Below are 17,026 nucleotides of genomic sequence, written 5' to 3' on the forward strand. Positions count from 1 at the left end.
TCTACTACAATTCAGATTCAAAAATTGTTTGCTTAGGTCTTGATTGAACATATTGGAAATTTGGATCGGGCATATGAGTTTGCTGAACGCTGCAATGAACCTGCAGTCTGGAGTCAGCTTGCAAAAGCCCAGTTGCAGAAAGGAATGGTGAAAGAAGCCATTGATTCATATATCAAAGCAGATGATCCTTCATCCTACATGGAAGTTGTTCAAGCTGCCAATACTAGTGGTATGACTTCTTTTATGTGTTTGTGACCTCATAATATGTACCTTAGCTATGATTAAGCTAGGCATTAAGATATTGATCTATTCTGAATTTATATAGGAATGAGATACTGCATGGTTTACTTGTGAAGAAATTTAGCACTCCATCTTAGTCCACATATAGAAGGGCTGCATTTTGTGAACTTACAAAGGTCCACAGGGAATATTTTCTGTTTTCAAATCTCAGCATTCTTTTTAAGATTTTATTTATTTGAAAGAGATAGCGAGAGGGAGCACAAGCGGAGGTGGAGGGGAGGAGGGGGAGGGAGAAGCAGGCTTCCCGCTGAGCAAGGATTCCAATGCAGAAATCGCTGGGATCATGACTTGTGCTAAAGGCAGATGCTTAACTGACTGAGCCACCTAGGCATCCCTGAAATCTCATAAAAAATTTTTTTTCATTGTTTATTTTTTTATTAACATATAATGTATTATTAGCCCCAGGGGTACAGGTCTGTGAATCGCCAGGTTTACACACTTCACAGCACTCACCATAGCACATACCTTCCCCAGTGTCCATAACCCCACCTCCCTCTCCTTACCCCCCCTCCCCCTGGCAACCCTCAGTTTGTTTTGTGACATTAAGAGTCTCTTTTGGTTTGTCTCCCTCCCGATCCCATCTTGTTTCATTTATTCTTTTACTACCCGCCAAATCCCTCATGTTGCCTCTCAACTTCCTCAAATTAGAGACTTATTCGCTAAGCATAATACCCTCTAGTTTCATCCACATTGTCGCAAATGGCAAGGTTTCATTTCTTTTGATGGCTGCATAGTATTCCGTTGTGTGTGTATGTGTGTATACATACCACATCTTCTTTATCCATTCATCTGTTGATGGACATCTAGGTTCTTTCCATAGTTTGGCTATTGTGGACATTGCTGCTATAAACATTCGGGTGCACATGTCCCTTCGGATCACTACATTTTTATCTTTAGGGTAAATACCCAGTAGTGCGATTCCTGGGTTGTAGGGCAGCTCTATTTTCAACCTTTTGAGGAACCTCAGTGCTGTTTTCCAGAGTGGCTGCACCAGCTTGCATTCCCACCAACAGTGTAGGAGGGTTCCTCTTTCTCTGCATCCTCGTCAGCATCTGACATTTCCTGACTTGTGAATTTTAGCCATTCTGACTGTTGTGAGGTGGTATCTCATTGTGGTTTTGGAATTTTGGTTTACTCATAAAATTCTGATTGATTTCTAATCTGACAACTTTAAGAAAAAGGGGAATTCAGCTATTCATTTGGTCAGTGATAATACAGAAATGTAATAAAAGTTTTGCCATTTTAGATACTTTCCATCACATTTATTATTCTCTATTGTTTCCGTAGAAAGGAAATAAATAATTCTTGTTTATTTGAGTGAAAAGGTAAATGTTAAGATGTTAGTGTGTGGACTTACTTTCTTCTTTATACCTAGGAAACTGGGAAGAACTAGTGAAGTACTTGCAGATGGCCCGTAAGAAGGCTCGTGAGTCCTATGTGGAGACAGAATTGATATTTGCCCTGGCTAAAACAAATCGCCTTGCAGAGTTAGAAGAATTCATCAATGGGCCAAATAATGCTCATATCCAACAAGTAGGTTTCCTGTTCAAATTTTTTTCAGAGTGTAAAAGATAAGCTGTTAAGGAACTTTTTAAATAGTATCTAACGTATCACAACTGATGATTTCCAAGAAAAAATGTGTCTCAGTATTAAATTGAGTTACGACTATGGAAAGAGGATCGAGTTTACATGTACTTAATGAAAATGAATTGTATTTGTTTCAGGTTGGTGACCGTTGTTATGATGAAAAGATGTATGATGCTGCTAAACTATTGTATAATAATGTTTCCAATTTTGGACGCTTGGCATCTACCCTGGTTCATCTGGGTGAATATCAGGCAGCTGTTGATGGAGCTAGGAAAGCTAACAGTACTCGAACATGGAAAGAGGTAATCTTAACACCAGTTCGAAGAATTAAGATTCTTGGAAATCTCTTTAAATGATTAATTGAATTAACCAGCCATGTTTATATTTGTGTTTACATAATTGAAATTTTTGTTATAGGTCTGCTTCGCCTGTGTAGATGGCAAGGAGTTTCGTCTTGCTCAGATGTGTGGGCTTCATATAGTAGTACATGCAGATGAATTGGAGGAACTTATCAACTACTATCAGGTAATGAACAGGGGTCTTTTATTAATTGAGAGCTATTGCTGCAGATGGTCTTATCTTTAATTGTGTATTTCCCTTATTCAGGATCGAGGCTACTTTGAAGAACTGATAACCATGTTGGAAGCAGCGCTGGGACTTGAGCGAGCTCATATGGGAATGTTTACCGAATTAGCTATTCTATATTCTAAATTTAAGCCACAGAAAATGAGGGAGCACCTGGAACTGTTCTGGTCCAGAGTGAATATTCCTAAGGTAACGCAGCTTTTAACATTGTGAGGTGGCTCTATAGCTGTAATTAAAACTTTAAAACATCTTTCCTTTTTTAGGCTTTAGCTAGAATTACAGACTCCTATCTAAAGCATTTAAGTCTTTTCTTACGTAGGTGCTTAGAGCTGCAGAACAAGCTCATCTTTGGGCAGAATTGGTGTTTTTGTATGACAAGTACGAAGAATATGATAATGCCATAATTACTATGATGAATCATCCAACTGATGCATGGAAAGAAGGGCAGTTCAAAGATATCATTACCAAGGTGTGTATCTTCTTCAGAAGATAGAATTTTTGAAAGGAGAAAGCTCATTAGGAAATAACTCTTAATTTACATGTGGGTTTTTCCCATTTTAGGTTGCCAATGTAGAACTATATTACAGAGCAATACAGTTCTACTTAGAATTCAAGCCTCTGTTGTTAAATGATTTGCTGATGGTGCTGTCTCCACGGTTGGATCATACTCGTGCTGTTAATTATTTCAGCAAGGTAATTTTAAAAACTTCAGAATTTCAGGGTGGTGCCTTAGTTGGTTAAATAGCTGCCTTCAGCTTGGATCATGATCCCAGAGTCCTGGGATCGAGCCCTGTGTTGGGCTTCCTGCTCAGTGGGGACCCTGCTTCAAGAACCTCTACCACTTCCCCTGCTTATACGTGCATGCAGGTGTGTTCTCTTTCTCTCTCTCTCTCAATCTGTGTCAAATAAAATTGGGGGACAAAAAAAAACAACCACCTTTAAGAATCTCAGCAAGGAACTAAGACATGTTGGGATAACTTTTGTTGAACGTTAAGGATATGCTCTGTTTGTAACAAAACTCTTTATTTTAAAGGTTAAACAGCTACCGCTGGTGAAACCATATTTGCGTTCAGTTCAAAACCACAATAATAAATCTGTGAACGAATCACTGAACAACCTCTTCATTACAGAAGAAGATTATCAGGTAAAACCTTTTATTTCTTGCATATATTTTCCAAGACTCGGGTTATGATTGAGTGGTTAAATTGATGTGTTTGGGTTAAAAAAAAAAAAGCCCAGTATCCCTTAGAATTGTAAACAGTAGATACTTAGATGCCTGGGATCTAAATTTAGTGATGTTTTCAGGATTGATAAATCTGAGTTCTAATTGCCAAGTTTGCAGAATTTTGCTTAGATCATGTCTTAGTTGATGCTTGAGAAAAATATTGTAGTTACTTTGTTCTTAATCATCTAGATTTTAGGTGAGGTTCAAAAAGTCTTTGAACTAAAACTTACTTGGTTTTAAGTGTATTTATTCTCTGCTTTTCTTGCTCAATAGCATATTAGTATCTGTCTTTTAATAAACTTTAGCTAGGGAAGAATTTTGCAAACATAAAGTTAGAATTAAGGTAGGGGTGCCTGTGGCTCAGTGGGTTAGGCCTCTGCCTTCAGCCCAGGGCATGATCTCAGGGTCCTGGGATCAAGCCCCGCATTGGGCTCTCTACTCAGCTCTCTGCTCAGGAGCCTGCTTCCCCCTCTCTCTGCCTGCTTGTGATCTCTGTCTGTCAAATAAATAAATAAAATCTTAAAAAAAAAAAAAAATTAAGGTTAAGTTTGTTCCCTTTTTTTTTCTCTTATTATTAGTGTGATGGGTTCAGATCTCATGCTAATCTGTATTCCTAAGTTCCATGTTTAATTGTATCAGGAGTTTCTCTAAAGCAAAGAATCTTATCCTCCAAATTACAAATCCTCCCATTTTCGTTAACTGTTCAAGTTCTTGATACTGAAAACCTTGGAGAAAATTGCACGTTTAGAAATTCTACATTTTTTATAGTACCTTTTATAAATTTTATAGGGCCTTTGAGGACATTGTTATACAGTCAGATCAAAGAATCTTCGTACTTGTTCAGCTTGCAACTTTCAGGCCTGAGGCTTGAATCTAGGCTGTTGTATTATAAGAAGGCTCATTGATCAAGTTGTATTTTAGACACATATCATACAGTATATCGGTCAAGTCAGACACAGTAATGACTTCTTGATAAAAAATGATGGAACAAGTTTTAAACTAAAACTGATTTGGCATTGGATTTTTTTGTTTTTTAAAGGCTCTGCGAACATCAATAGATGCTTATGACAACTTTGACAATATCTCACTTGCTCAACGTTTGGAAAAACATGAACTCATTGAGTTCAGAAGAATTGCTGCTTATCTCTTCAAAGGCAACAATCGCTGGAAACAGAGTGTAGAGCTGTGCAAGAAAGATAGCCTGTACAAGGTGGATAAAGTTGGTGGGGGCAGCCCTATTAAATCAAGAACTGGATGATCTGTTTTAACTCTAAGAATGTTATATTTGAAGTGATTATGGTCTATACAAATATCAGTGTATGAGAATTGCCTTTAATCCCCCATTTGAGGGGGATGGTAATTAAGTCATTTTCTTGATTCTGAGGGTCATCTTCTGTTTGTGTCAAATATCTGTTTAAAAAACAAAAAAAGTCACCTTGTCATATTTTCTTTCAAGAAATCAATTTTGAATGTTTTCCTCCCTCATTGTATTACTCGTTTTGCCAGTTTATTACGTTTGAGTTTAATGTTTGACCTTCATCCTTTCCTTTGAATAGGATGCAATGCAGTATGCCTCTGAATCTAAAGATACTGAGTTGGCTGAAGAACTCCTACAGTGGTTTTTGCAGGAAGAAAAAAGAGAGTGCTTTGGAGCTTGTCTTTTTACCTGTTATGATCTTTTAAGGCCAGATGTTGTCCTGGAAACTGCATGGAGGCACAATATCATGGATTTTGCCATGCCCTATTTCATCCAGGTCATGAAGGAATACTTGACAAAGGTAATGGTGCCTCTTAGTATACTCAGAACTATTTATCTCAAGGATTTGTAAAATTCCACATGCAGATTTATTTTTTTCAAATGTTTTTTTCTCTAGTAGAAGTGTTAAGTCATTTGGTTGTCATAAAATATTTTTATTCTTCAGTAATTTATAATGTCTGACAAATGACATTGAATGGAAAAGGGAACTCAAACATAACTTGTCAGAATGTTTACCCTTCACGTATTTCTGAGGGTGAATAGTGTTATTTCTATATTGTATGTTTGGGTTTTTTTAAACATCTACTAAAAAGATTTTTTCCCCCCAGAAATAACCTCTTCCTCAAATCAGTTCTTATAACTCAGATATCCATAACTTAGTAGTGTAGATTCCCTTTTATTTGGTTGCTTCTTTACTTTAATATATCTGCCTGTTTTCTTCTGGGGAAGCAAAATCTATATTCTTAACATCCCATTGATCTTCTGGTAGTACATTTTGGTAGCTTAACCCCTAATTTAAAAATATAGCAGGTTAATAATTAACAACATATTACCTAAAAATGCATTAAACAAGCCTTGGGTATAATCATCTTACAAAATTCACTTAATGTACCTTTTCGATGTCATAATTTTTTTTTACTTACTTGATCCTCAACAGTTACTAGCTTTTTTACTGTAGAACATTTTTAAATGGTCCTAAGGGATCCATTTGTTAAAACTTATTAAAATCAGTCTCACATCTGACTCTTCAGCATGTCTGAGTAAAGGGGGAAAAAAAAGTACTGCTAATGACCCCTATATGAATATTTCCTTAGGGTGCCATCTAAGTAGATACCATTGTGTTGAGTCATAATTTTATAAGAATTAGCATTTTTGGTATAAAAACTGCTTGAAGTCCAGTATAAGAAAACGTTTGCCTTATATTAGCCATAGATGAGAATAGCTTCTTTTCATATGCATAATGCCAACTTAAGAGACCTGGCTCTAAGCTGCTGTTAACCGAAATGCTGTAAGTTTTACTAGCGATTAAGCTGCTTACTATCACACTGACTCTAGCATAAATTCTTCTGCAATAAGCTCTGAAGTTTAAAAAAAAATCCTAAATTTTGCTTCCAGTATGCCCTTTATTTTCACTTTTCTCATGCCTTTTTTAGTGGTTAGTTGTTTCTCCCCTAAACCTTTGTTGCTGATTCTACCTTTTTATGCTCAATATGGAATTTGATTTTTTTTCTAAGCTGCACCTTCTGAATTCCTTTGCAGGTTGATGCAATAAAGGAAAAGGTGAAAGTTGATTCTTTTCCATCTTTAAGTCTGGAGGACTAAGTCTAAGGAATTTGCATGATTTTTTTTCCTTCCTTTTCTACACTGCTGCTGCTGCTTTTTCCCCCAAATAAATTTTCACTAAAGCCTCTGCAAGTCCCTTGAAACATAACTATAATAGAGCTGTAGGACATTAGTAGATGTTTGCTACTAATCGGCTAATAGGCTTTAGGAAGGGCAGGAGGCTAATCAGTAGTTGGTTCACAGTCTCTCTTAAATATATTATTAAAAACCGAGCCTGGTGAGTTTCCATATTAATTCCAAAGTTTCAGGAAATTTCTTTTCCCTGTCAGGGTATCTGGACCATAATAGGATTTTCTTAATACTCTAAATAAATTTAAGCAGCCTCTGGTTTTATTTTGTGAGCTTTGCCTGACAGTTGTTGAATTTATATATGTATATATATGCCCTAAAAGGTTTTTGGGGTTTTTTTTTTGGTATTGAAGGACTGTGATCCAGTTTCTGATCTCTTGATTCTTACTAATTTTTTGCTGAAAGTAGATACAAGAGATACTAGCTGCTTCCGAAGAGACTTTCCTCATGTTTCTCCAGGTGTCCAGTTCTTATGGTGCTAGTCCATTTTCAAGAAGAATCAAAACTTTTTAATCATGAGAGTAGCTTGCTATAATTGTTGCTAAGCAACATGGATTATTTCTGTATATAATGAAGCAATATTAACTTCTTCCTGTAATAAGGCACACCTCTGAAGCTACCTAAAATTTGCTGTTACTCATCCGTTGGCTTGTCCAAGGTCAAATTTAGGCACCTTTTTGGTTGCTGCTTCCTTCATTGGCTTGTCTCCATCCCAGTGTAAATGAAACAAACTATGACTGGTATCAAATTGTTGTACTAAAAGGGTGGGAAGGTAAAGGAGAGTTGAAACAAATTTGAAAGACTTTGGGTGGGGGACAATGCCTTGGCATTATGTTGAACCAAACTGGAATCACCATTGGAACTTACGGCAAACCTGAGTAAAATGCATTGTGTGTGAGGCCCTTCAGCAGCTAGTAAAGCAAGGCAGTTAGAAAGCGTGTGTGTGAAAAACAGGTAATTGAACTGCAGTGTTATGCATTGTTTTAAATCAAGCATGTACAACAGTCATTGCAATTACATCATACTACTTTTGAAACTCTTAAAGCATTGCTGTGGGCTGTGTGTGTTTCCTTGAGAGCCTGTATAGCAACAGTCATCTTCAGATCTCACTTCTTGCTTCAGTACTTTTGCCTTTTTTTCATGCACACATACACCAAAATAACTGACTGCATGTTAACTTTTCCTCTGCAGCATATTGCAGTCTTTGTGGAAAAGCCTTTTACATTATAGTGAATTTTTAATAGTACAGATGGAACTGAACTCAGTGACATGCTTATCTTTGTTTTTCTTTTTAAATCCAAGGATCAGAAACTTTTGTTACAGCTCTTAACAAAAGCTTATGTTCATTAAAGCCTTCTCTGCTTTTCTTTTTTGAGCAATCTAAATTGGGTCAGTGGAAACAAAAATTAGATGTTGCTGTGCCAGAGGCTGTCCCATTATATAGAAAAATAAAATTTTTGCTTAATTTGATGCTATTCCTTCAGAGTTATTATTTTTTTGTTCTTTCCCCCCATGCCCAACCTGTCTGTGACCATGCCTGGGCATTGTGGTATTGCTAGCTTTTCTTCTAAGTCTTTAATGTGTACTACTTTAATAGGACGTCTTTCTTGAACATTTGATTTAGGTTCACCTCTGACATTAATGCTTAAACATGTGTTCCCTTCAGATTCTTTTCCTTGAAAGTCTGGAAATGTATTATGCAGTGGTGACTTTTTTTTTTTGTTGGTGTTTCATTTTTCTTCTAATAACTTGGAAGTTATTTACACTCATCCATGTATTTTTTTGTATAACCTCTTTAGCTCACTCTTGGATACTGTTTAGTTAGCAAAACCCTATCTGACCCTGATGGCACAGACTGTGCTTCATAGTATACAGCTGAAATAATTTTTAAGCTTGAATGCCAAATATTGGGTATTTCTCATGGTACTTCTATTCCATAGTTGTTTTTAATTCAATATAGGGGTAATTTGTAACACTGAACACATAGGCCATGAAATAGGAAAACGGCATACAAAAGCATAATCAGTCCATTTTCCAAGTGAAGAAAAACGACATTTTATCTGAAGGTATCTAGGGTGTATACCCCAACTTTTCTCAGATTATTCTCTGATAAACTAGAATGGATTTGATTTACATTTATAATATTTAATATGGGACAAAATATGTATAAAATACTGTCCTGACCTTAATAACCTATGTAAAGACTCACACATGCATTTTTAAATCATTTCAAATAGAAACTACAGGCTACTTTAACCTTTTTAGGACCCGGTCTTTATAATTTTTCACTAAAGTCTGCATGTCTTTTTTTGTGATTTTCACTGTTTACCTTTTTGAAGAATACGCCATGACCATTCACTCAAAGTTTTTCCTGCACTCTGCCCCCCATCTCACCCAACACACTTAGGACTTGGAAAACCACGAGTAATAGATAACATCAAAATTTGAAGTTTTAGTTTTACCTCAGGTATAATGATAGACTTTTTAAAATATAGTTTAAAAGACAAATATAATTTAAAATGTAGGTGGAAGTTGTATAGTAGACATCCCATAAGCCCTCTGTCCTAATAACATTTCTCCCCAATTTTTCACAGAATAACAGAACCAAATCCTGTTAGTCCTAGAATAAATTTTGCAGAATATCTTATTCAGTTATCATTATACAGACAGGAAATTTGAGGATTGGTGTAATGGTCTGCCAGGGTCACTCAACTAGTTTGTGGAAGGACCTATGTACTCCAGCTCCTTTCTTTCACTTTTTTAAAAAACTTTTTTAAACATTCGGACTTCTACAGTATTAGTTCTTTCTGATACTATCCACTTTTATTTAGAGTAGTTAGAATGCAATAGCCATTTACTACTTTAATTAAAAGCAAAAAAATTCTTCCTCCAAGACACTGGGGCAAAAATTAGGCATTCCTACTACTATTTCTACTTCTTAGAAAATAGAGCATTAGAACATGCAGCCTGTCTTTATCAAACAGTGGAATATGGGGCCACTTCGTGTCTTAAACTTCAGTCTGCACCTGTAACAGTATCAGCAGAAACTTTGCACACTTGGCAAAAGATAGCTTATTCCAAATGAGCATTTGTCCAGTCATTAACTCATTTACTTCTTTGAATATCTTTTCCTTTGGGGAGGGAAGTTTTGCCTGGTCATGAGTTCATTATTATTACCTTTGACATGGTTTAAACTTCATTTGAAAAAGTGGTTCCTTCTCGTTACTTCCCTCCCTCAGGCTGGCTGCATCCTAGCATGCCCAGTTTTAGCCTGGCGTGAGCTTTTATGGCATTTATAAATCCCTCCTTTCTGAGGGTTTATAATGACAGTGCTAAAAATCACCTTGACTGAACTGTGAACATTGCCAATGAATTTGAGGGGGCCTGAGAATGTTCTTTAGTCTGTTTTATTTTGACAAAATTTAACATACTAAGGCTTTTCCACTTTCTGCCATAAACCTAGGTTTGTAATACTTTTGAGGTGCTAAGTAACATTACCTGTTTTTCTCCAGGTGGATAAATTAGATGCTTCAGAGTCACTGAGAAAAGAAGAAGAACAAGCTACAGAGACGCAACCTATTGTTTATGGTAATCTTGCTCTCTTTGTTTTACCCCACAGAAAAGTATTAGGCAGACACTTTCATTCTCTAGGGATCCTACCTCAAAACAGAAATACAGTAAGTTTCTAAAGTGCAAAAGGCTCACTGAGTTTAGGAATAATTTTGCCATCTTTTTCTGAAAACAGTCTTAAAGCAGACTTTGAAATTGTTGATTAAGGTCATCTTAAATGCAAAGACAATATTAAAAACCAGTTACTTAAGATCATAACTTTAATTTTCCTATTGCCTGCTCACTGATTGATTTGTAAATTACTAAGAAATATTAATGAGTTCAGTTTTCAGAAATGCAGAAAGAAGAGAACATGCCAAGGGTGTCTTTATTGTGCTTTTCATAAATAGTACATCTTTAAGTTCTAACCAGGGCAGAGAACTGGGTAATTTCCATTTGAGGACTTTCCAGAGAGAGGATCTTGAGACACTCTGTCAATATTGAAGGCAGTTTAATTTCTTCTATGTGCAAGTCTGAGCTACTTCCCCTTTCCCTTTTACTCTTGGTGAGCATACTCATTTGAACAATGAATTAATTAGGTAGCTATAAATTACAGAACTATAACCAGGTGTTCTTTGGAGGAAAGCATAAAATTGTGACCACCTTGCTAAAGGAAATGATAAACTACAAATCTGTTATGACAGTTATCTCCTTTCTATTATATATTAAAAGGATTCCAGGAATTTAGAGGACTGTGTGGTTTTGATAAAGTTGGAGAAGATAAATCTAAAAGATTAAAGATGATTAGATTGAAGCAGGTTAAAAGATTAGAGCAAGATGTTTGACATATTTGAGATAGGAAACACAGTATCCCATAATACTTTGGGGGTACCTACTGAATTTGGCTTATCTTCAGAGCGTTTAAATGGAGAGTTGGTCTAGGCAGTTGAAAATTTCAGCATTAAGGTTAAAACTGCTGATTTCCAAAAAGAATTTACTCACAAACAACAATTTTCCTTGTTCATAAAAAAAAGACACGAGGTCACTTGTCTGAGAGAGAAACCTTGCACTAGGTTTACATTCATTTGGGGGCTTAAATCTACTTCTTATGTGGGGGAGTGAGTAGAGATATTATGTTGTTTTCTCCCTTTAAATAAGACGGGTTTTCTACAGGTTGTTTTCTTTATGTGGTCAACCACTACTTAAAATACTTAAGAGTGTTGGGGCACCTGGCAGGCTTAGTCAGTAGAGACTGCTACTCTTGAGCTCAGAGTTGTGAGTTTGAGCCCCACTGTTGGGGGGATAGTTTACTTAAATTTTTTTTTTTTTTTTTAATGAAGTACATGAGAGCATTAACAGTATTTGAAACAGGGTATATACTCTTTAAGTATTCATACCTAATGTATATTTCTATGTCTTATTTTTGTTTTAATTAGTACTAGATTCTTTGCTAGATATACATTAGATTATCATTTCATTACTACTTCGATATGTTTAAAGCAGTTTTCTTGTTTGTTTGTTTTTTTAAGATTATTTATTTATTTTAGAGAGAGGGAGAGATCTCTCTTGCATGCCAGCAGGGGCAGGGGTAGAGGGAGAAGGAGAGAGAATCTTAAGCAGGACTCCCTGATAAGTGCATAGCCCAGCTTCGGGGCTCCCACAACCTTACAATCATGACCTGAGAGTCAGGAATCAAACGCTAACCTACTGAGAGGCTAAATCAGGAATTTAAATCAGAAACCTAAATCAGAAATTTTATTTTTTTTAAAGATTTTACGTTTTTATTTGACAGAGAGATCACAAGCAGGCAGAGAGAGAGGAGGAAGCAGGTTCCCTCCTGAGCAGAGAGCCCGATGTGGGGCTCGATCCCAGGACCTGAGATCATGACCTGAGCGAAAGACAGAGGCTTTAATCCACTGAACCACCCAGGAACCCCTAAATCAGAAATTTAAATCTAACTTTAAAAGTTCATCTGTGAGAAAAACACGTCTATTAAAAAAAATTAAGCTTTTCTAGGCTTATATATTGTCACCCTAACAGTTGTTGAGCGACTGCCTTCGGCTCAGAGTGTTGGGATCAAGCCCTGCATCGGGCTCTCTGCTCACTGGGAGGCCTGCTTCTCCCTCTCTCTCCCACTCCCCTTGCTTGTGTTCCCTCTCTCACTCTCTCTCTGTCAAATAAACAAACATAAAATATAAAAACAAACAAACAAAAAAACGTGTTACATAATGTATGAGTACCATGGAGTGATGAGCTTATTGGCAGCTGTCTTGCTCAGTCATGTCAGGCATGTCTGTGTATATTGCTTTGCATGAAATGAAATAACATAGTTACTGTTATAGTTCTGTCCTCTGCCCTAAATTGTTGGCTTTTTAGGCAGAACCATTATTAAGGTGATTGTCATGCCAAAATTGTGATAGTCAAAAGAGCCACCACAAAACTCATTCTAAGTTGTGATTATATTGTTAAGTGTGAGATTAGTGTGATAGTCTTACAGTGCTAACGATTTCTCCCACCCCCTGCCTCCCCACCCTCTGACCCTTCATGTTTTTCTTCTCTAGGTCAGCCCCAGTTGATGCTGACAGCAGGACCCAGTGTTGCAGTCCCTCCCCAGGCACCTTTTGGCTATGGTTATACTGCACCACCCTATGGGCAGCCACAGCCTGGCTTTGGGTACAGCATGTGAGACAGAAAGCTGATCCTGTAGTCGCATATTTTCTTACTGAAACATCGTCTCTACTGCTTCTCAGTTTATAACGGGGAAAACAGGCACATGTTCTTGTAACCTTTATTTCATGAAGGACTACTTTGTTTCTAACTATAAACTCGGATCACCTGTGTTAAAAGCTTATTTCACATTCCGCATCATTTTAGAATTTATTTTCAAAGGGGAATAGTTTCAATGTTTTATTCACTTGGGCTTTTTTTTTTTTCTTCCCCCTCATACTTTGAAGAACTGCTTAATACTCAATCTGTTGTGAAGAATCTGATTTGCACTCTGTAGTGTTTAAAGAGAAAAAAACTCTAATATTGATTCTCTTAAATTTAGTGTATGTAAACAGCTTTCGATATGTATTGTCTAAATGCATTTAAATCTCTTTACTTAAAAGCTACAGCAAAAATATTGGTATGTGACCATGTAAGACTGTCAATGCCAACAAAGACAACACTAATCAGCATATCCTACATTGGATTGCAGTGCTCTCCAAATTATTTGAAAAATGCATTACAGACAACCTGCCTGACTTTTAAATGAGCATAAAAGGCCCTTTAACCTATGCAGGATTCCTCATTATGCATATAGAAAATGCTAGTGTGTTTTTGCTCACTTCATATGTAACAGGTGCCCTTATGTTGTGCTGTATCCTGTGCTTTTTCTGTGGGACCATTCCATTCAGGAACAAAGCGCACCATGATTCCAATCTGTGTGTATTTACTAACCCTTCCCTGAGGTTTGTGTATGTTGGATATTGTGGTGTTTTAGATCACTGAGTGTACAGAAGAGAGAATTCAAACAAAATATTGCTGTTCTTCAATTTTGTTTGTGGAATTTGAAATTACTCAAATTTAAAATAAATTACTGGACTGTGGAAATAACACGTGTAGAATGGCAGTTTTAATTAAATACCTCTCAAACTTTAACCAAAAGAACTGTGATTGTCATAGTTTCGTACTGAAAACTGAGGCATGGTACAGTGAGGCAGGAGCACAGAAGCAGAGTGAGCATTGGGACCTGTGGAAACACAGCGTTATATTGTGTGCATTCCTGTAGTTAATAAGGTACATGTAGTCTGAAGAAACAGCACAGTAGTGGGCTACATTTTGGCTATCTCCCATCATTTTCACCAAGGTGGTACCTTAGGTTTTTATCTAAGCATTTCACTTAAATATACAGATATGGATGTTTTATTAACTTGAAATAAAAATATGTAAGCGTGTAATTAACATACTGCCCCTTAGGGCCCCCAAATTATGGGTACTTTGTTTTTTAACTGGTGTTTGAATTCAGCCTTTTTTGTTTATGGCTGAGAATGTTACTTTGTTTATTTCATTGTTAATCCTCAATAGAGTTAGAGAGCCCGCACCTAGCCTTGTGTTGTCCTATAATTCTCTAGGTAAGGCAGATGACCATCAGCTGCATGGAAGGCTTTTTTTGAAACTTGGAACCCCTGCCCTTTCCCACTTGTAATCATCCCTTATTTTCCTATCAAAAATTAAAGTATTAGCTGTTAAATACCTTTCCTTTTCTGGTTTGTCAAACTGAAAACATCCGGCTATACTTAAGTTTCTGTAGGATCTCTGCACTTACGCCCCTTTTATTGTTATCAAAATCATGAGGGAGAATAGCAATGGTCCCTGGAAGTTTGTTCTTTTCAGAGTCAAGATTTGTTTTTCTGAATCTTTCCTGTACTTTGAATCAGGTGGGGGTTTTGTTTTTCCAGTGGAATAATTCATCTCTTTTCCTTAAGTTAAATATTTAGTAAAGGTTTTCTTATAACCTTAAGAATTAAAAAAAACAAAAAACCCAACCGTGTTCTAAAATGTGATACTACGTCCAATGAAACAGAGTTGCTGCATCAACCATCCCTAATGGGCTAATTACAGGCTGTTACAGAAACTGTAGCAGTGCATGACAAAGGTTCAAATCCTGAGCAAGCTGAACATCTGAACATGTTCCCTCTTGTGTATGTTAACATGATGAGTACTTTCCAGAATTATAAATCACACTGCCTACCTACCTCTCGACTTGGCAGTAAAGTATTATACAGTAAGTGGTAGAACAAATTGGTAATAAACTTTATTTTAAGGTGTCTTCCCAAACATTACTCTGAATAGGTGGATGGTCTGGGAAAAGAACTAAAAACAGAGTATTAAGAGTTCTTACAATTCTCAAATTTAACTGAAACGGAAGGGAAGAAGGGAAAGAGAGATTTAATGGGAAACCTCTCTGGAGGTAAACATGTTTTCAATGATCTTTCGCTCTACTATCCAAATACAGCCATTGTACCAAAAATATCTTACTTGTTGATAATTATTTCGACATAGACATTAGACATCATACAACATATTCAACAACAGGAACAAACTGACATGATCTCCAGGTAGGGCTGCTTGAACTTTCTGTGAATTGATTTAGTCACGTAGACATTGTCACACTAGTGGTTCTCAAACTTAAGATCCTTTTATACTCTTAAATTATGAAGATCCCAAAGAGCTTTAGTTTAAGTGGAATTGTGAGTGTTGATATTTACTGTATTAGTAATTAAAACATTTTAAAATATAATTCATTTAAATATAACTTAAACTCATTGCCTGTTAACCAACCATAATTCTCAAAACAAGTAAAAGTGGCATGGCACTGTTTTTTACAAGTCTCTTCAAAGTTCATCTTCACAGAGGACAGCTGGATTCTCATATTTGTTTCTATAATCAATATATTCTTTTTTAAAGTATGTGAAAAAAGTCTAGCCTCATGCAGATATGTAATTAGGAAAGGAAGGGAGTATTTTAGTAGCCCTTTGAGATACTTGTGGTTAGTTGAAATGTGGGAATCTGACTTAACACTTAACTTTTTGTGATGTTATATTAAAACCCATTAATCTCTTTATTTTGAGTGGATCTTTTTACGCATGCATGATTTGTACCTTCATGCATTGGTTATATGGAAAATACTGATTCACTAAGTTGTGCAGGTCTTCTGCATACTGACAAATAGCTTTAAAAAAATATTGTGGGGAATACTGATCTCATCAGAAAAATCACGAGTTTTGGGAAACTTGGGAGGAGAGGCAGATAGAAGTTTTCTAGAATACTGTCAGTTGTTTTCCTTAAAATGATTGAGTCATTTAATTTATGAGGAAATCCCTGCCAAACATCAAGGCCTGGATGAGTAACTAGTTTGTCAGTTCTTGCAAGTAAAAATCTTCTATGACAAAGGCTGCTAGTTCAGCTCACAACTCAGTTACCCACTTTTTTTCCAAGACAACATTCATACTTCAGTGTGTACCAGAAGTACTTAATATTACAGAGAATGTTAAGACAAATACACAAAGTTTAGGGTCAAATTCAGTACTTTTTTGGACTGCTTTATCAAGGACATTAAGTGAACTTTTTTTTTTTTAAAGATTTTATTTATTTATTTGTCAAAGAGAGAGCGAGCGAGCACAGGCAGGCAAAGTCAGAGGGAGAAGCAGGCTCCCCATGGAGCAAGGAGCCCGATGTGGGACTCGATCCCAGGACGCTGGGATCGTGACCTGAGCTGAAGGCAGCTGCCCAACCAACTGAGCCACCCAGACGTCCCAGAACCTTTTTTTTTTTAACGGTGGGTGTAGGGCAGTGAAGTACTACTTGTATAGGTAGGATGCTCCTGCCTCGATTTGTGAAAGGTCCCAACAGTTTTACCCACCTTTGCAAATGTCAGCACAGCATAGTATTATGAAAATAGTTTTGACCCCAGGAAGTATCTTAAGGACCCTATGGGCTCTGTAGAGTATACCCTGAGAACTATAAGATTAAGTACCCTGTAAAACAAATATTAAGTATAGGTAAACTAGGAAATAAGCATAATATATTTCCAGATTTACTAGAATTTGTGTACAATTCATCCTAGT

The 17,026-nt window shown here is 36.5% G+C and overlaps 1 protein-coding gene across 2 annotated transcripts in view; it reads left to right on the forward strand.

Moving 5' to 3' along the window:
- Nucleotides 1-14,012, forward strand: part of CLTC (clathrin heavy chain) — a 64,244-nt gene extending 50,232 nt beyond the window's left edge. Inside the window, exons 21-33 of one of the 2 annotated variants that reach the window (XM_004747264.3) lie at nucleotides 37-229; nucleotides 1,676-1,833; nucleotides 2,025-2,189; nucleotides 2,305-2,412; nucleotides 2,494-2,661; nucleotides 2,792-2,941; nucleotides 3,034-3,165; nucleotides 3,506-3,616; nucleotides 4,737-4,907; nucleotides 5,254-5,475; nucleotides 6,714-6,734; nucleotides 10,379-10,454; nucleotides 12,977-14,012. In XM_004747264.3, the coding sequence (XP_004747321.1) occupies nucleotides 37-229; nucleotides 1,676-1,833; nucleotides 2,025-2,189; nucleotides 2,305-2,412; nucleotides 2,494-2,661; nucleotides 2,792-2,941; nucleotides 3,034-3,165; nucleotides 3,506-3,616; nucleotides 4,737-4,907; nucleotides 5,254-5,475; nucleotides 6,714-6,734; nucleotides 10,379-10,454; nucleotides 12,977-13,101 (1,800 nt within the window). In that variant the 3' untranslated portion in view covers nucleotides 13,102-14,012. The remainder of the gene's footprint in view (nucleotides 1-36; nucleotides 230-1,675; nucleotides 1,834-2,024; nucleotides 2,190-2,304; nucleotides 2,413-2,493; nucleotides 2,662-2,791; nucleotides 2,942-3,033; nucleotides 3,166-3,505; nucleotides 3,617-4,736; nucleotides 4,908-5,253; nucleotides 5,476-6,713; nucleotides 6,735-10,378; nucleotides 10,455-12,976) is intronic. The other variant, XM_004747265.3, reaches the window with a different exon arrangement.
- The last annotated feature ends 3,014 nt before the right edge of the window (nucleotides 14,013-17,026 follow it).

This window comes from Mustela putorius, unplaced genomic scaffold (assembly GCF_011764305.1).
Source record: "Mustela putorius furo isolate JIRA1106 unplaced genomic scaffold, ASM1176430v1.1 tig00003962_pilon_pilon_pilon, whole genome shotgun sequence".
Lineage (NCBI taxonomy): Eukaryota > Metazoa > Chordata > Mammalia > Carnivora > Mustelidae > Mustela > Mustela putorius.